The sequence below is a fragment of the Saimiri boliviensis genome, chromosome 1 (assembly GCF_048565385.1).
Source record: "Saimiri boliviensis isolate mSaiBol1 chromosome 1, mSaiBol1.pri, whole genome shotgun sequence".
Taxonomy (NCBI): Eukaryota; Metazoa; Chordata; class Mammalia; order Primates; family Cebidae; genus Saimiri; species Saimiri boliviensis.
Genome location: NC_133449.1, coordinates 25,892,599 through 25,910,500, shown reverse-complemented (window position 1 = coordinate 25,910,500; position 17,902 = coordinate 25,892,599). Strand labels below are relative to the sequence as shown.

Here is a 17,902-nt window from a genome sequence, read left to right as displayed (position 1 = left end):
CACGCCTCATGACCCTCCCAGCCCTCCCACTGCTGCTGGACCTCTGGCCTCATACCTGGCCCCCTTCTTAGTAGCTTCCCGCTCATACTCCTCCTGCAGAGCCTCCAGCTGGCCGGTCACATAGTCCTTGCAGATCCGCAGCGCGTCACTCCATAATCCAGCCTCCTGCTCAGATTTCCAGGTATCAAGATGGCAGAGGCAGGCAGGACAGCTTCCCACTGCCACACAGGTGCCCTGGCCCACGGACTCCTGGGTTGTTAGACCTCTCTTTTCCTTCATCTTTCCTGTCTTTCCCACTACCCAGTACTAACATCCCTGATCTTTCTTCATACCAGGGGTCAGTGTGGCTCTCTGTGGGCTCTCAGACCCTCTCCCCCACCCCTCATGGCCCTGAATCCAGTGCCCCACCTTATAATAATTGAGAGTCAGGCCTGGTCTCTGGGCCCGGAGCAGCAGCCCTTCTGCTTTCTGAAAGTCCTTCTCCTAGGCCCTCCGGGCCCGTCCCACAAGCACCTCACGTCGGCCTCAGCCACACACTGAGCTGCCTCTCAGTCCTGGTTACGGACAAACTTGCCCCCAGATGGGGACAGAGGAGAGAATGAGTATAGGACTGAGGCCCCAATTCTGGGAGACAAACAGCCATGTCACTGAGGGGTGTAACACTGCTTTGTTCTAGGTTTGAATGAAGTCAAGATAGTCATGAAAGATCCTGGGACTGGGACTGAGGAAACAGGATTAAGGAATGTATGGGGTAACTCACATGAGGACTGCTTCCTCGGGTTTACCAGCTCTGATGAATTCAGCTTCAGCCTCTTCCAATTTACCCTACAGGGAGAAAGGCAGCCGTGTGTGATGGGAAGGAGACTGGCATCACAGGCAGCCAGGAGACCGGGGTCTGCACACCAGGCAGCAGTGCACTAAGGGATGGAACAAGAGGGCTCTGCGGTCAGGGTCCACATCACACCCATACCTCATCCTCCAGGTACATGGCGTATTTGAGATGGATCTCGGGGGTTTTGTGCTTGAGGGCCAGCCGAGAGAGTTCAAAAGCAAATTCAAAGGAGCTGAAACAGAAGGTGCAGATAAAGTTTTCTTACTTCACACCTCCCTTCATAAAAGGAACAAGACAAGATAAAACAGAAAAAGGCCGGGCGCGGTGGCTCAAGCCTGTAATCCCAGCACTTTGGGAGGCCGAGGCGGGTGGATCACGAGGTTGAGAGATCGAGACCGTCCTGGTCAACATGGTGAAACCCCGTCTCTACTAAAAATACAAAAAAATTAGCTGGGCATGGTGGCGCGTGCCTGTAATCCCAGCTGCCCAGGAGGCTGAGGCAGGAGAATTGCCTGAACCCAGGAGGCGGAGGTTGCGGTGAGCCGAGATCGCGCCATTGCACTCCAGCCTGGGTAACAAGAGCGAAACTCCGTCTCAAAAAAAAAAAAAAAAAAAAAAAAAAAAACAGAAAAAGGACAGGGTTGAGGGGAGAAAAAGTGACTGATTTAAGGATAACAGACATGAAGTGACAGAAAAGAATAGAGACAAAAAGGAAGACAGTCAGGCAGCCCTGTGAAGATCACGTCACTGTCGGTGTGGATCAAGAGACGTCTGGAAAAACCTACACCTTCCCTGAGGCCAGCTGCTCCTGAGGAAGGAGAACGTGCCTGCGAAGGGGAAGGGAGGAGTGAGCCTCGAAGTCCTCTGCCGACAGGGCCAGGAGGGCTCCTGGTGCTCACCACCTCCTCCTGAGCCCCAGCTACATTATCGGAAACACAGTCTCTCCAAAAAATGAGCAAGATCACCCTCAGCATCGGACTCCATGATTGGCATTTATAACAGTTGCTTAAGAAAAGTTCACTTTGCTCTTTCCGCCATGTTTCTGTGCCACCACAATGGTGCGCACGAATGTCCTTGGTTGATGCTCTCAAGAGCATCAGCAATGCCAGAAAGAGGCGAACACCAGGCTCTTATCAGGCTGTGCTCCAAAGTCATCATCCGGTTTCTAAGTGTGATGATGAAATATAGTTACTTTGGGCAAATTTGAAATCACTGATGATCACAGAGCCAGGAAAATTGTTGTGAACCTCACAGGCAGGCTAAACAGGTGTGGAGTGATTAGCCCCAGATTCGACATGCAACTCAGAGCTCTAGAAAAATGGCAGAATAATCTGCTCCCATCCTGCCAATTTGGTTTTTTGTTGTTGTTGAGATGGAGTCTCGCTCAGTTGCCCAGGCTGGAGTGCAATGGCAGGATCTTGGCTTGCTGCAACCTCCATCTCCCAGGTTCAAGCGATTCTCATGCCTCAGCCTCCTATGTAGCTGGGACTACAGGTGCCCACCACCATGCCCAGCTAATTTTTGTATTTTTAGTAGAGACGGGGTTTCACCTTACTGGCCAGGGTGGTCTCAAACCCTGGACCTTGTGATCCACTCGCCTCAGCCTCCTAAAGCGCTGGGATTACAGGCGTGAGCCACCGCGCCCAGCCACCGGTTTGGTTTTATTGTACTGACAACCTCAGAGGCTGGCATCATGAACCATGAAGAAGCAAGACAACAACACATCAGAGGGAAAATCCTGGGATTCTTTTTCTAGAGATGTAATACGTATTTACAAATAAAATACCTCATGAGCTCTGGTGCTTCCAAAAAAAAGAAAAAAATTCACTTTGCATTTGACAGAATCACACTTCCGCTACCCAGAAGCAAGTGACTGGCTTAGTGCTGTCTGCAGTGCCAGCTTTACAATCTGTTCCCTCTCTACCCTTGTTAAAACGGCCAAAAATTAAACACTGTTCTGACCCCTAGAGAATAGGAGCAGTTAATTTATTCTTGCCACTCTATCATGTCCTTCCAAGGATCTTCTTTTACCACATTTCTTCATTCTTGCCTCCACTTCTGGAAATATTTTTCAGTGATACATCAAAGTGGCTCAGACTGTTTTTTTGGCTCTCTCTTTTTTTTTTTTTTTTTTTGTTCTCTCTGTCAACTTTCAGGGAGTCAGGCAAAGAGAAGAAACAGACCCAGGAATGAGGCCACACTGCTACTAAGGCAGAGTTCTCCTACCATAAACTCCACCCATCCCAACGGCCAGTCTGGGTGTTCACGTCTATAGCGTCTTTTGTCCGGTCTCCCTTAGTATAAAGCTCCTCAGCAATCTGTAGTTGATGACAGGTAGATACAAAAGTCAGAGTAACAGACTTAAAGCAGCTTAAACGAGGAAAGAACAAACCTCAGCTGGGATGGTGGAAAGCCTGCAATATGACCTTATAGTAATAGAGAAGAAAAGATGAGTATGGGTGTCTCATACAGTCTACCATTTAAAAAGAAAGACCAGCACCAAACAGTACGAGGACAATACAGTGGAATTCAAAAGGGCCTCATGTTCCTGAAATACAAAGCAATTTTATATTGTAACTATGTTAGAGTTATTCATGAAGAAGCCGGGCATGGTGGCTCACGCCTGTAATCCCAGCACTTTGGGAGGCTGAGGCGGGCGGATCACGAGGTCAAGAGATCGAGACCATCCTGGACAACATGGTGAAACCCCGTCTCTACTAAAAATACAAAAAATTAGCTGGGCATGGTGGCACATGCCTGTAATCCCAGCTACTCAGGAGGCTGAGGCAGGAGAATTGCCTGAACCCAGGAGGCGGAGGTTGCGGTGAGCCGAGATCGCACCATTGCACTCCAGCCTGGGTAACAAGAGCGAAACTCCGTCTCAAAAAAAAAAAAAAAAAGAGTTATTCATGAAGAATCACTCATGCTGGCTGGAACAGAGCTAGAGACTCACTTTATATATCTGGGGTGAAGGGAGGTATCTGTGTCACGCTGGAATGAAACTGGGAAAGTAAACTGTTCTTTTCTCATTCAAGGTGGCGATGCTGTTTGGGGCCCAGAAAGCAGGATCAGGCGAACTGGCCTCCACTTCCTGTTTTGGGTTCTCTCACTGTTATCCTCTACTGCCCCACTTCGTGCTGCGGAAAGGACTGTCCCTCACCTCATACTCCTGCAGAGATGCAGAGTGTTGGGCCACGAGAGGACACTATTTGGACGCGGTGTTCCGGTCCTGTAGATCTAATATATAAATTGCCTTCTTCCACTGGCGGGCACCCAGGGCGGCCTCAATTGCCTTAATGGAGCACCTGGCAAAGCTGGGACAGATATAAATATGTAGGCTGAAAGATGAAGATGAATGGAGGTCATGGGACCCCTTAAGCACACTTCCACCCACATTTTGAGATCTCTTCTTTTTGGCCTCGGTGTCCTTACTGGCTCCACTGCCCCTCACTTCACACCCAAATGTCCTTTACACTCCCATACTCCCATACCTGGCTTCGATGTAGTGATTAATGGCTGCATCAAGCTGCTTCTGCTGCACCAGGTGGTCCCCCCATGCCTCCTCTAGTTTCACCACCTCCACTGGGAAGGCCAATCGAGCCAGCTCTACCGCTGTCAGGGAGAGAAAAGGTGCTCAGCCCAGACTTCCATGGATGGACCTCAGGAAAAAGGACAGGGAGATGAAGCATGGGGTGAGAAGGGGAAGAATGGAGAACTGGAGCCGGGCAACCTGAACACACGCACCAAGAGGTGCCGGGGAGACGGATGGGCAAGGGTCCATAACAATAAAACACGGCTTATAGGGGGCTAGTACCTTTCATGAATGCATTCCCTTTACGGTAGCACTCCAGGGCCTGCTGTGGATTGTGAATCTTCTCAAAGAGATCATCTGCCTGTTAACACATACCACATTACTATGGTACCCCTATAACACAAAGAATCAAGTATTTGCTCCAAAAGTAAGGGAACACCAGCAGTCAGGAAGCTCTCTGTGCCCTGAGACGACTCTGGATGAGAGAAGGGTCCTGAGCTCTGGAGATAAGGGCTAGGAAGAGGAAGTGAGCATACCCTTTCGTAGAGTTCCCCCTTGATAAGGGCTGCAGTGATGTGTTCTACCAGCTCTGTGTTGGCTAGCAGTTCCTCTCGGGACAGCACCAGCCAAGCAGCTTTGGCAGGGAGCCCAGCTTTGAGGTAGAGGCTGATGGCTGCTAGCCCATCTCCTTGGCTCTCCTGTAGTTCATCTGCTCGCTGCTCCTGCTGTGTGTCCATCAGCCACTGGTAATAACTCCAGCATAGATTCTCCAGAGCTGGGTGCCCCTGGACATGCGCAGAGAACTAGAAATCACAACCCTTCCTACCCTTGTGCCTCCCATGCGTCTCCAATCCCTCTGTAACAAGGGAAATCCTCCTGGGTCAGCAGTATCCTAACTCCTCACCACATCAAGTCCAAGCCCCTGTTCTGGTTTCTATGGCCTCCTTGACAAAAGAAGGTTTTGAAATTGGCAGAACCAAATTCTGAAACAGGTACCTTGGCTTCAGCCACAACGATATACTCATCCCAATGTTGTAGCTGCTGGCACATGCCCATGGCCTGCTCCACAACGTTCTTGGGGAAACGGGCAGAGCAGACAGGATGACAGAAGAATATGAGGATCAAAAAGCAGCAAGTTCTCCTCAGCCTGGCTAAGATGCCAGCATATGGGGACTAAAAACCTTACCTTATTTAACTACTATACCAGCAAAAATACTGGGAAACTAAAAAAAGCTTAAGCTTCAGGGCTCCTTATTAGCACAGGCCCTTTCCAAGGCAACTGTTCTTTGTTTTTGAGAGGTAGTCTCACTCTTTCGCCCAGGCTGGAAGGCAGGGGTGCGATCGCTGCTCACTGCAACCTCCACTTCCTAGTCTCAAGTGATTCTCCTGCCTCAGCCTCCCAAGTAGCTGGGATTACATACAGGCGTGTGCCACCATATCTGGCTAATGTTTCTTTTTTTTTTTTTTTTTTTTAAGTAGAGACAGGGTTTTACCATGTTGGCCAGGCTGGTCTTGAATTCCTGCCCTCATGTGATCTACCTGCTTCAGACTCCCAAAGTGCTGGGATTACCAGCATGAGCCACCACACCCAGCCTAAGGCAACTGTTCTTAAAGAGAGCTCCTCAGGCCGGGTGTGGTGGCTAACACCTGTAATCCCAGCACTTTGGGAGGCCGAGGCAGGTGGATCACGAGGTCAAGAGATCAAGACCATTCTGGTCAACATGGTGAAACCCCGTCTCTACTAAAAATACAAAAATTAGCTGGGCATGGTGGCACATGCCTGTAGTCCCAGCTACTCGGGAGGCTGAGGCAGGAGAATTGCTTGAACCTAGGAGGCAGAGGTTGCGGTGAGCTGAGATCACGCCATTGCACTCCAGCCTGGGTAACAAGAGTGAAACTCCATCTCAAAAAAAAGGAGAGCTCCTCAAATTGTCTAAGTTTCCAGCCACAAACAAAACCTCGATCTACCCCTCTGCACAAGAATTGCAAAATACAGACAGGCTCTGGACTAGAGGGGAGGTAGCAGACTGCTTGTGAAAGAAAGAAGTAATCAAAGGCCAAAGAAGGAAGTTTGTCTAGAAAAGTAAGGACTAACACAAGAGGAGCGAATAAAGGAAGGGGTGAAATTAACCATGTAAACCTCTCTGAAAGCTTTCCCCAAACATTTGGAAGCCTAGCTCACCAGCACACTTTCCTCCGTTGAGTTTGCACCCTTTTTTCTGTTTTTTTCCTTCATATCCCCCCTGCATCCTGTCCCTCTGTTCCTGTTACCTGTTCCAAAAGGATCATTTCGGCCAGTTTGTAGTTCTTTTCCAGCATGGCTAGACGTGCTCGGACCTGATAAAAGTCTGTCCCTTCTCCACCCTGTGGGGAAAAAGGAGGTTCTAGTTTTTCTGGAGATGCTGTGGTTCTGTCTGTGAGGGCTGAGATTGGAAGGCCAGAAGGATGTAGAAAATAAAAGACTTGGGAAGGTAAAACACTTCATGGAGCTTAAAGGTTTGAGGTTTAACTATTCTGAAATGGTCTGACTGGAGGGTAGAGGTGGGGTGGGCAGGGTAAAGGAAACTAGGGATGGCTGGAAAGCTAGGAATCATGGGGCTGAACACTACGAGAAATCAGCTTGGGAGATCTGCTGTTTCCCTATCCCTTGCAACTTGCCATCTTTATGACACAGAAGCTAGAAGGAGGCTTATGGAGATGGTGATGGTGAATCAAGCTCTACTCACATTCTCATTTTCAAAGAAATACTTCTCATTGCCACCAGACCCCTGCCAGGCTATCTGTAAAGCGGAAGACTTAAGAGGCAATGTGAATAATTACCCAGGATAACGCCAAAAGAATGACAGGTTGGGCAGCAGAAAGATCATAGTTAGGGAGTCTTTGGCACTACACAAAAGAGGTACTGTATCAGAATTTGCTCTGGTCCCTCAGAGGAACCAGAGAGATGTTTCTGAGAGACAGCATCAAAACAGTCCAAAGATGATGATTCATACTCTGGAATTATAAACCTCCTGGGTCTCCTTCCCTGAAACAAGGTCCCCTATACCAGAATGTTGAACCTTCTCATGGAGATCTTACCCCTAGGGATTTTGGGTCTCCACAAGTTTTAAGCCAAGATATCCCATTCCCCACCCTACCCTCAATTTTGGTTCCTACCTCACTAAGGCGATTAGTGTTCAGGTCCCCCAGCAGCAGTGTGTCTGATGTGTGGGCCACCAAGTAACGTTCCTTTCCCAGGATTTTCACCTCTTCCACCTCATAGCCATAGTGCGACTTGAGCACCACTGGGGTTCCCGATGACAAGTTTTTTACAATCACCTTGGTAAAGAACAAGTCTGAGCCCCTTAGGCTTCCCCAGCCCAAAAGAAGGGTGAATAATCAGACCCTTTGCCCGCCTCCACAGTCTAAACAAAGCTACTATCTTGTTCCTCCTTGGGCCTTGGATATTGTTGACAGTAATGATACCTTACATTTATATGGGGATTTACTATTTACGAAATGCTTTCCTCTATTAGCTCTTTTGATGCTTAAAATTTACGTAATTCTGAAAGTTCTGCTGGGTAAAACCAATCACTCTATGTTTTCAGTCTTGGTACAAACCTTATATATCACTGATCACAGTGTACGTACTGATCAACTGATTGACTGACTGACAGGGTCTCACTATGTTGCTTAGGCTGGCCTTGAACTCCTGGGTTCAAGCAATCCTCCTGCCTCCACTTCCTGAGTAGCTGAGACTACAGACATGTGCCACTGCATCTGGCTAATATTATTGTTTGATATGTCTATGTCCTCTGTTATAATTATCTCCTTGATCCAAGGGACAATGTCTTACAGATAGTTATCTGTGTAATCCCAATGCCTAACACTGCTGACACATAGTAGAGAATAAATACATGTTTCTGGAAAGAAAAAAAGAATGAAGAAACCAATGTATAATAAATGAAAGGACAGAGGTAGAAAAAGGAGAAAAGTGGGCTCAGGAACTGAGAAATTAGCTGGCAACATCAAATAAGTGAGCTCAGAGGCCTTAAAACAACAGAGTTCATATTTATAATCCTGTTTATCAAATTGCCCCTTTGACAGTGTGTAGGCAGTAAAGTTTTTTTTTGTTTGTTTTTTGTTTTTTGAGACAGAGTTTCGCTCTTGTTACCCAGGCTGGAGTGTAATGGCGCGATCTCGGCTCACTGCAACCTCCGCCTCCTGGGTTCAGGCAATTCTCCTGCCTCAGCCTCCTGAGTAGCTGGGATTACAGGCACGCACCACCACGCCCAGCTAACTTTTTGTATTTTTAGTAGAGACGGGGTTTCACCATGTTGACCAGGATGGTCTCGATCTCTTGACCTCGTGATCCACCCGCCTCGGCCTCCCAAAGTGCTGGGATTACAGGCTTGAGCCACCGCGCCCGGCCCGGCAGTAAAGTTTTAAACCAGGAAGGCGTAAGTGGCAATCTCTGCACATCTTAAGCCTGGTGCTTAAAAGTTTTCTTACAATAAGCTGCAGGAACCACAGCAGAAAAGATACCAGGGTGTTGCCCTGACACATTCTGTTGCCCAGAACAGCTCTTCCAGAGGGACAAAGATTAAATTTGATGCTATGGCTGTGGCCAGAAGGCAGGGAAATGTTAGATATGTATCAGGTGAATGAGCCTTGCAAGGTCTCGGTGCAGTAGGCTACCATCCTGCTTACCTGGCTAGGTCCCACATACGTCAGCTCAAACTTGTTCTTGTAAATGCTCCTTCGGAGGCAGCAGTCAAACTGTTCCACCCCACCACACAGTGTGCCCTAGAAGAGAAAGTGACAGCATTAAAGGTCACACATATAGTACACTGGCATGGGGAGAGTATCCACAGACATTCTCAGCACCTAGGTTCTAGAGTCCAGAGAATGGTTGGCAGTAAAAGAGCTGGAAGTTTTTAAAGTACCAAAAGGAAACCGGCTACAATCATTGGACTCAAGGGCACCACATATTAATAGGATAAAAGGGAGAAACTAGCCCTGCCTATACACAATTCTTTGTCCCTTTTGTGACCTCCAATAAAGTATGAATTTCTCCTTCCTGCGTTTAACCCCAGAATTTTAGGTTAGGGTCAAAAGGGAAGAGGAGATTCTCTAGCGTCAGGGGAGAGTGCTTTAGGATAAGAAAGGATTTTTTTTCTAATTTGGTGAGTCACTGATCCAGAAAGGGATTACTAGTAACACACCACACAGAGCCGTGAGCCATCCCGCTTCCAGGCCAAGGCAGTGATGGTGTACAAATTGGCAATCTCCTTGGGCTTTGCCTCTTCCCAGATGCTTCTTTGAGGGCTCCGGTTGAACACCCGAAGCCTGAAATAAAGTATGTGGCTTTTAGAAGAGATCGAGGCTGAGCTGAAATGTGCAAATGGGCTGATAACCAAAGGAAATTAGTCTTGCTCTAACAGAAAAGAAAGGAAATAAAAAGCACACACAAGCTAGGCAGTCTAGCAGGAGAGGACACAGCGGTGCACAGGAAGTAAGCTGGGAAAATCAAGGCCAAACTAAAACAGAATAAGAGTGAGGGGAGCAGAAAAACAAAAAGATCAGTGCAGGTGAGAAAAATGAGCTATCAGGAGCAAAAAAATATGGAACAAGGAGATAAATGGTAGGAGGCAGTGAAGAAAGAACAGAACACCAGGAGACATAAGATTGAAGGGGATAGAAAGACAGGACTGACAAAGCTGGGGTTAAACACATGCCAGAGAAGTGATGAGACCTGGGACATGGCCGTTTATCTGCCGCTCCACCATTCATTCACTCATTCGCCAAACATCTGAGCATATCTTTAATATATACAGCATACAGATGCTAATCTAGGCACTGGAGATAAAAGGATGAATAATAAGCCCCCGTCTTAAGGACGCTGATTTAGCCAGACAGATGCAAACAACAAACTGTAATACGATGTGAGAAACTCTAAGCAGTCTCAAAGCGGGCAATGGAAACAGAAAATAGAGATGAATTCTGCTGTGGAAGCGCAGGGAGAGGCACAGAGACAAAATAAGAGCACAGGCCATCTGGAACTGCCTGCACACCCATGGATGGGGAGAACAGGACGAGGAAGGCGCATGAATTACAATCTGAGAGTCTCTTTCAACAGACACTCGATTTTGGTCCAGTCTCCCACTCTGGCTCAGAATAATTTGGCTAAAGCATAAAGCAGGGAATGTTCACGGGGAAAGCAGGCCTAAGATAAAACTGGAAAGGGGACTCACCTGTCATAGCTTCCTAGCACAACAGACTGGCCGCCAGGACTTGCTGCAGCTGTGGTGAACTCCAACTCCTGAGGGTCACGGCTATAATCAAAAGTTTGTAGCACGTGCACTTCTTTTCCATAGGCTATAATCCTCCTGTCACAGCCTGCAGCCATGATGCTATTGGTTGCCCATGCCAAGGCATAGGGTGAACATGGGTGGTTAACCAACTTCCCCTAAGACAGACAGAAGTAGAGAGTTTCAATCAGTCTCTGAAGACTCCACCCCAGAAATAATTTCTCACTCTCAATACCTGATACATTCACTCTGACCATCCTACCCTGCAGAAGTCTTTCTCCCAACATTTTCCCATCCCAACACTTCCTAACCCTGAACTCTTCACAAACTGTCACACACACACACACACCTATACAGATGCTTGTTGACCTTGTTCTCTAGAAAACCTCAAAATGCTTGTGTATTGGAAATTTTTAATATGCACCTGGTAAAGCTCCTCTGAAAAGGAGATGTCCTACACGTTAACTAACACTGTCTAGGCCCACAAAGAGGTGGGCCTTTTTAATTTTAAATAATTTTAATTTTAAATAATTTTTTAATTTTAAATAATTAAATTTAACCCTCCTCTTTTTCTAAGGAGGGTTAAATTTAATTATTATACAAGTCTTGTTTTTTTGGTTTTGTTGTTGTTGTTTTTTTGTTTTTTTGACATAGAGTCTCACTCTGTTGCCCAGGCTGGAGTACAATGGCACAATCTCAGCTCATAGCAACCTCTGCCTGCCAGGTTCAAGTGATTCTCCTGCCTTAGCCTCCAGAGTAGCTGGGATTCCAGGTGCATGCCACCATACCAGGCTAATTTTTGTATTTTTAGTAGAAACAGGGTTTTACCATGTGGGCCAGGCTGGTCTCGAACTCCTGACCTCAGGTGATCCACCTGCCTCGGCCTCCCAACATGCTGGGCTTACAGGAGTGAACCACCGTGCCCGGCCTATATAAGAAATTATTATTACTATTATTTTGATATGGAGTTTTGCTCTTGTTGCCCAGGTTAGAGTGCAATGGCACCATATTGGCTCAGTGCAACCTCTGCCTCCCAGGTTGAAGTGATTCTCTTGCCTCAGCCTCCCAAATAGCTGGGATTACAGGCATGTGCCACCACACCAGCTAATTTTTTGTATTTAGTAGAGATGGGGTTTCACCTTTGTTAGTCAGGCTGGTCTCAAACTTTTGACCTCAGGTGATCAACCTGCCTTGGTCTCCCATAGTGCTGGAATTACAAGCGTATGCCACCATGCTCGGCCTACAAGTAATTCTTAATATAAATAATTCAAACAACACAGAATTCTATGGAGTAAAACATGAAAGTTTCCTTTTTATGCCCTTTTTCCTCTCCCCTCTCCAGAGTAACTGTTAACCCTTTTCTCTATAAATTCACATACATAAATATATATTATATATATTTTATGTAAATAGGAATAATTTTCACTTTTCATTCCCCTAAGAGTTTTCACTTCCTTTTGTCTCAAGGTCCCTTGCGCCTGAGCCATCCCTTCTTATAAGCAGTCAGCTCCAGCCTCCTAAACACAAATCCTCTTGGTGGCCACATCCAACTTTTTCTCTGTCCCTGAGGCCTCATTCCTCTAGCCTCCTCCCTGTACCTCAACCCCAATGCCTTAGAAGTCCAGCCTCCTCTAGGAGGGTTCCTGGAATGTCCTTATTCCCTATCCCACCATATCCTTTTTTGGAAACAGGGTTTTTTTCTGTCACCCAGGCTGCAGTGCAGTGGTGCTATTTCAGCTCACTGCAGCCTCAACCTCCTGGACTCAAATGGTCCTTCCACTTCAGCTTCCTAAGTAGCTGGGACTACAGGACCACGCCACCATACCTGACTAATTTATTTATATATATATGTGTGTGTGTATATATATATATATATTTTCTTTCTTTCTTTCTTTCTTTTTTCCGATAGAGACAGGGTTTCACTGTGTTGCCCAGACTGGTCTCAAACTCCTGGACTCAAGGGACTTACCCAGGTCAGCCTCCCACATCATTCTCTGTTCATACCTGTGACTCTCCAGAGCCTTCATCATCAAAGAAATACCTAACAATGGTACCATCTGCATGACCAGAGAGAATACCTTTCCCAGAGTAACTGAAAAAGGAGAATTTAAAGATTACAATATGAGGACAAGTATGTTCTTCAATTTTAAATATAAAAACTGAAGTTTAGTGTGCTTAAATAGCTCAAGGCTACATCAACTCAGTATCTGGAAGAGTCAGGACACCTCTGTCCATCTGAAGTCAGAGCTCCATTTCTAAAACAAGCTTTAAAATTGCCTCACAATTATAAGCTGAAAGGGCAAAAATGAAGCATCACTCTAGAAAAACTGGATAATCCAGTGCAATTAGAAGTCTGGTCCTGATAATGGGTGCATTTGGCTTCTGTGCTTGCACCTATTTTTATGAGTCTGGCCTGTCTGTGCTTAATGGTCAGGTCAGTGCTATTCAGTCAAACCAAACATCCCTGCCCTCCACACACTAAAACATACTCCCAGAAAGCGGTAAGAACAAAATATATCTAAGATGAGGGTGATGACTGAACTCCTCGAGTGACTAGAGCTTCTATTTTGGCATAAGCTACTTATTTTTCAAATGTGATAACCATATTATGCCTTTCTAAAAGCCTATCACTCCAAGGAGCCTCAAAAATTCTGTGTTGCAGATGAGGTTATGGGAAGAAGCATGGATACAACTCACTTTACTTGAACTTACGGAATTGGACTTATATGTTAATACCAATGTTTTATAATAATTTCCCTATTCAGCCATGTATCCTGGAGATATATATATAACAATCATTTCTGTACTCTACATTAATCCAAATACTATGTCCACAAACCATTTTCCAGAACTAAGCTACAAAAACAAATCTGCATCTTCTTATGAAATTAAGCAACCAAGAATGGTACCTAGTTGCCACTAGGCCATTTTATGACCTCTGATACCAAGTGTTGAAAGGCACAATTTCTAACTAAAACAGAAAGAAAAGGGAAGCTTTTAAATGACTAGACCAGGCGTCCCCAAACTTTTTACACAGGGGGCCAGTTCACTGTCCCTCAGACCGTTGGAGAGCCGCCACATACTGTGCTCCTCTCACTGACCACCAATGAAAGAGGTGCCCCTTCCTGAAGTGCGGCGGGGGGGCAGATAAATGGCCTCAGGGGGCCGCATGCAGCCCATGGGCCATAGTTTGGGGATGCCTGGACTAGATCTCATCTTCAATGTTTAGAACAGAGGCCTGTCCTTAGTCACCAATCATCAACAGCTAAACTACTGGTTAATCTGGGAAAGAAGCAATTTTAAAAAGTCCTTTTCTACAGTCTCATCTTCCCAAAAGGATAGTAAAGTTATACATAGGGAGAAATGTATTTGGTTCTGCAGCCCAGATCAGATAGTGTTCCGACATCCAACTCCTGAAACACATGGATTTCACCTGATCCCACACCCACCACAGCATCCAGCACGTGCAAGTAACGCAAAATGGAACCCTCCAAAACATTTTTGGACCTCTGCCAGGAAAGCAGCTGATGGTCCTCGGAGAATTTGTTATAATCATATTTAGAAGGCAAAAACCACTGCCAAAACAATCCTGAGAATCCCGGGGCTCCCCTATGCTGCATGACTTAGATTCTACTCTGTGTTATGAGCTTGTACTGACCTCCCATACATGCCCTAAAATGAAAACGATGTTAAGCCACATGGCTTAAGGCCACCCAACTCCATAAGATATGCAACATAACATTCAAAAAATGCGGGATCCTTAGGAGATGCAGCAAAAAAGACAAATTAAAGTACAAAACAGGTAGTATCTAAGCAAAGGTCTATGAAATAGATGGCAATCAAGCAGGGAGAACTAAAACGTCCTTGAAAAACAATTATAAATTAGGCTGGTATACAGTTCAATAGGGAAAAGAATTTCAAGAAATGCTCAATACCCTCTCTCCACCACTCCACCTTTCAGCACCTCTATACCACCCTCATCACTTACTCAACATTTAGTCCTTGTGAGGACTGCTCACGGGATTAGCAGGATCAAGAGGACATGCAGAGAACATTCCATTCTGAGAACATCTTTAAATTATTTAGGCTTGTTTACCACCCTTCCCTATAGAGTAAAAGCATGAAATGTCGCCAGCACTTTCACAATATACACCAGTTAGCACCATAGCAACTCGATCTTCTGCCCACCAAAAGATTAACACATACACAGAAAACAGGAAATTCAACAAAAATTAAAGTTTGACCTTAGACTCCCTCAACAGTTAAATGTCTGAAGTAGTAGCAGTGTCTTTACATCACACCCACTTCATGTCACCCTTACAGCTTCCTGGCATAAGCAAGATCTTGGGATTATACAAACTGCTGCTTCTGTTTCCAGCCCAGATTTCTAGAAACGAAACCCTGAAATTGAGGGAGAAACAAAAACAAATGTTGGCAGAAAGAGGGAGGAAAAAGCATTGTCTATATAATCCCAGTTTAAGTGAAACAATCACCATTAGTTCCATCAAGCATTTTTTTTCCCCAATAAAACCACTTACCCAAAAATGTAGATCTAAAATACTCCCTTGGTTTAAACCACACACACAAAAACAATTTAATAGACACAATCCTACAGATTTTCTGAGATAAATAAGGAAGGGATCAACTATAAGCTACGTAAAATCACATTTTGCACCTTATAAAGCACACTTCAATGTTGTTAAAGAAACAACCAGTGGAAAATATCTATAAAAATCAAACTAAACACCTGTTCTTCTAATCAGCAGTCCTCTATTTTCTCTCTAACCCATATATTCCCAACTCAGACCCTCTCTGTGACCCGCTGTTCCCAAAGCATAGAGTCTGAAGAAACAGAAAACATTTCAGACATTCGTTCACAAAACCAAATTAGAACTTTCCACAAAGCACAGGAGATAAAATAGAAGAAACACTTCCATTTTATCTAATTTATGGCAAATAGTTCAGGAACACCTATTTGTTCAGCTGAATCAAACCCCACTGCTACCTTTAACCCAAAACTATTTCTAGTTCAAGAGCCAAGAGACCCAAGCAAATACTTTCTTTTCACATTATTCTCAACATGAAGAAATCTGGCCCCTTCCTACTACATCATAGCTTCTGTGGAACAAGCTGAGGCCCCTCTGGCCAACTTTTGTTGTTATTATTGTTGTCATTTTGCTTTTTTTTTTTTTTGAGACTAACCTCCAACCAATTCCAGAAGAGGAGACAAACCTCAAACAAATTTAACCCTTGAGATCCATCCCTCAACTGTACCACATAATCCACGCTTCACAGCAGCAATGTTTTAAACAGACACTTGATTTCTGTTTTTGTTGTTTGTTTGTTTGTTTTTTGAGATGGAGTTTCGCTCTTGTTACCCAGGCTGGAGTGCAATGGCTCGATCTCAGCTCACCGCAACCTCCGCCTCCTGGGTTCAGGCAATTCTCCTGCCTCAGCCTCCTGAGTAGCTGGGATTACAGGCACGCGCCACCATGCCCAGCTAATGTTTTGTATTTTTAGTAGAGACGGGGTTTCACCATGTTGACCAGGATGGTCTCGATCTCTTGACCTCGTGATCCACCCGTCTCGGCCTCCCAAAGTGCTGGGATTACAGGCGTGAGCCACCGCACCCGACCCCGACACTTGATTTCTTAATCACTGAAATGTAAGCACCAGCCCTCACAAATCATCGCCGCAGAGATTTCTCTTGGCATCCACAGAGGGTGCTGGGACTGCAATTCACTCAAGAACCCTTCACTCACCAACATCACACTCGACATTAAAAATTCACCATCTAAGAAGAAAAATGTCACCTTCTCCACTAGGAGAGGCTAACGGATCCTCCAGCTTAAAATTTTCCTTCCCACGAAACTCTCCGGCCACAACGCCGTGGCCTGTCCTTGTCACACACACAGGCTGTATTGTCAACCCCTCCGTCTCCCTCTAACGTCGTCAGACTGGGCAGTGTCTACTCATGGGGGTGATTCCTTTTAAATAAAATAAAAAAGCAGCCACCACGGCTGGGTAGTAAGGACTGGAGACCCTGGTGTCCGATCCTCCAGGTCTTTTCCAATCGACCAGAGAGCGGCCCGAATTCTGTCACTGCCCACTAACCAGCCCCACCTCCCAATCGCCTCGTCAACATGTTTGCTTCCCTTTCTCGGCCCTTTCGGCTGAATCCCAGGAAGAGGACCAAGCCCCGGCCGCGACAGGAACATGTCCCGTATCCACCCCATGTCTACCTCCGAAACCCCTTCCCGGGAGAAGGGGCGAGCAAGCGCGCCGGGGTCAAACACCAGCGCCGTCGAGGGCTGCGCCGACCGAAACGGACGCCGCGGTCGCCCCCATTTCGCGGTCCGGGCCGGCGAGACTCCGAGAGGTGAGCAAGCCGGCCAAGGTCACGGCGTCGCCGGGGCCGAGGGGCGCCCGCGCCGACTTCCGGCTCCCTCTTTCCGCGGCGGCCCCGGGCGCCGGGTCCCCACGCCGGGCGGGCGGCCGCGCAGCTCGCGCCCCCTCCGCGGATGCTCGCCCTCTCCGCGCTAACTAGGGCAACTGGAAAAGAGGCGGAGAGAAGTCGCTGCTGCAGCGATTTCCCTCGGCGGGGAGCAGCCCCCAGCTGGTGCCCGTGACAGCTGAGACCTCCGCCCCCTCCAGCCGCGCCGGGCCGCGAGGGGAACTCGGAGAAGTGGGAGGTGGATGGAGCGGGAGAAAGGAGAGCGGGGGGCGGAGGGGTGCCAGCTGCTCCCCGCCCCCTAGGGCCTCGGCGGCCGCGCGGCTCGTGACAGCTGCACCCACCGGGAGGCTCCGCGCCCGCCGCCCGCCACTCACCTGCCGCCGCCGCCTGTGGGCCGCGCTCACCGGCGCCTCGCTCGTCCGCGACCGTGACGACGCCGCCGCGGCCTCCGCCGCTCCTCGGGCCCGGCGCCGGGCCCCCGGGGCCCAGGCGGCCGCCGCCGCCGCGGCTCTCCGGCCCCCTCCTCCGGAGCAGGGGTCCCCCAGCAGGGGGGATGCAAAAGGAACCTGGCGCAGGCTCCGCTCGGGGGAGCAGCGGCGAACAGGCGGCCGAGGCGCTCAAGGCCGGGGTGCAGCCGTCGGAGGACAGGGCTCAGCAAATCGCGTCAGACTCTCGCTCGCCCGGCCTGAAAAACTGACATTCAGCCGCTCCCCGCCGCCGCCAAGTTCTCCTCCTCTGCAGCCGGGGCCCCCGCCCCCTTCGCGCCCCTTCTGTGCCCGGTCGCCCGCCCGCCC

At 47.6% G+C, this 17,902-nt stretch overlaps 2 protein-coding genes across 10 annotated transcripts in view; both read right to left on the bottom strand.

Annotated features, from left to right (window-relative positions):
- Positions 1 to 401, bottom strand: part of LOC120368102 (uncharacterized) — a 78,348-nt gene extending 77,947 nt beyond the window's left edge. For 5 of the 8 annotated variants that reach the window (XM_074395144.1, XM_074395141.1, XM_074395149.1 and 2 more), the window contains exon 1: positions 56 to 398. In XM_074395144.1, the coding sequence (XP_074251245.1) occupies positions 56 to 279 (224 nt within the window). In that variant the 5' untranslated portion in view covers positions 280 to 398. Of the gene's footprint in view, positions 1 to 55 lie in introns of all 8 variants that reach the window. The other 3 variants (XM_074395132.1, XM_074395130.1, XM_074395135.1) reach the window with 1 other exon arrangement.
- On the bottom strand, positions 76 to 17,458 carry LOC120368103 (intraflagellar transport protein 172 homolog). 2 transcript variants are annotated; one of them, XM_074395206.1, is made up of 14 exons: positions 11,483 to 17,458; positions 10,598 to 10,812; positions 9,569 to 9,692; positions 9,054 to 9,149; positions 7,521 to 7,682; positions 6,636 to 6,728; positions 4,901 to 5,149; positions 4,647 to 4,725; positions 4,324 to 4,444; positions 3,993 to 4,146; positions 3,059 to 3,150; positions 971 to 1,064; positions 761 to 825; positions 76 to 165 (listed from the first exon to the last, which is right to left on the bottom strand). In XM_074395206.1, exons 1-10 carry the CDS (start codon positions 11,483 to 11,485, stop codon positions 4,038 to 4,040), a joined length of 1,251 nt encoding a protein of 416 aa, XP_074251307.1. In that variant the 5' UTR covers positions 11,486 to 17,458; the 3' UTR covers positions 76 to 165; positions 761 to 825; positions 971 to 1,064; positions 3,059 to 3,150; positions 3,993 to 4,037. The 2 variants fall into 2 exon arrangements, with proteins under 2 accessions (XP_074251307.1, XP_074251310.1); XM_074395209.1 differs by lacking the exon at positions 3,059 to 3,150.
- Between the last annotated feature and the right edge of the window lie 444 nt (positions 17,459 to 17,902).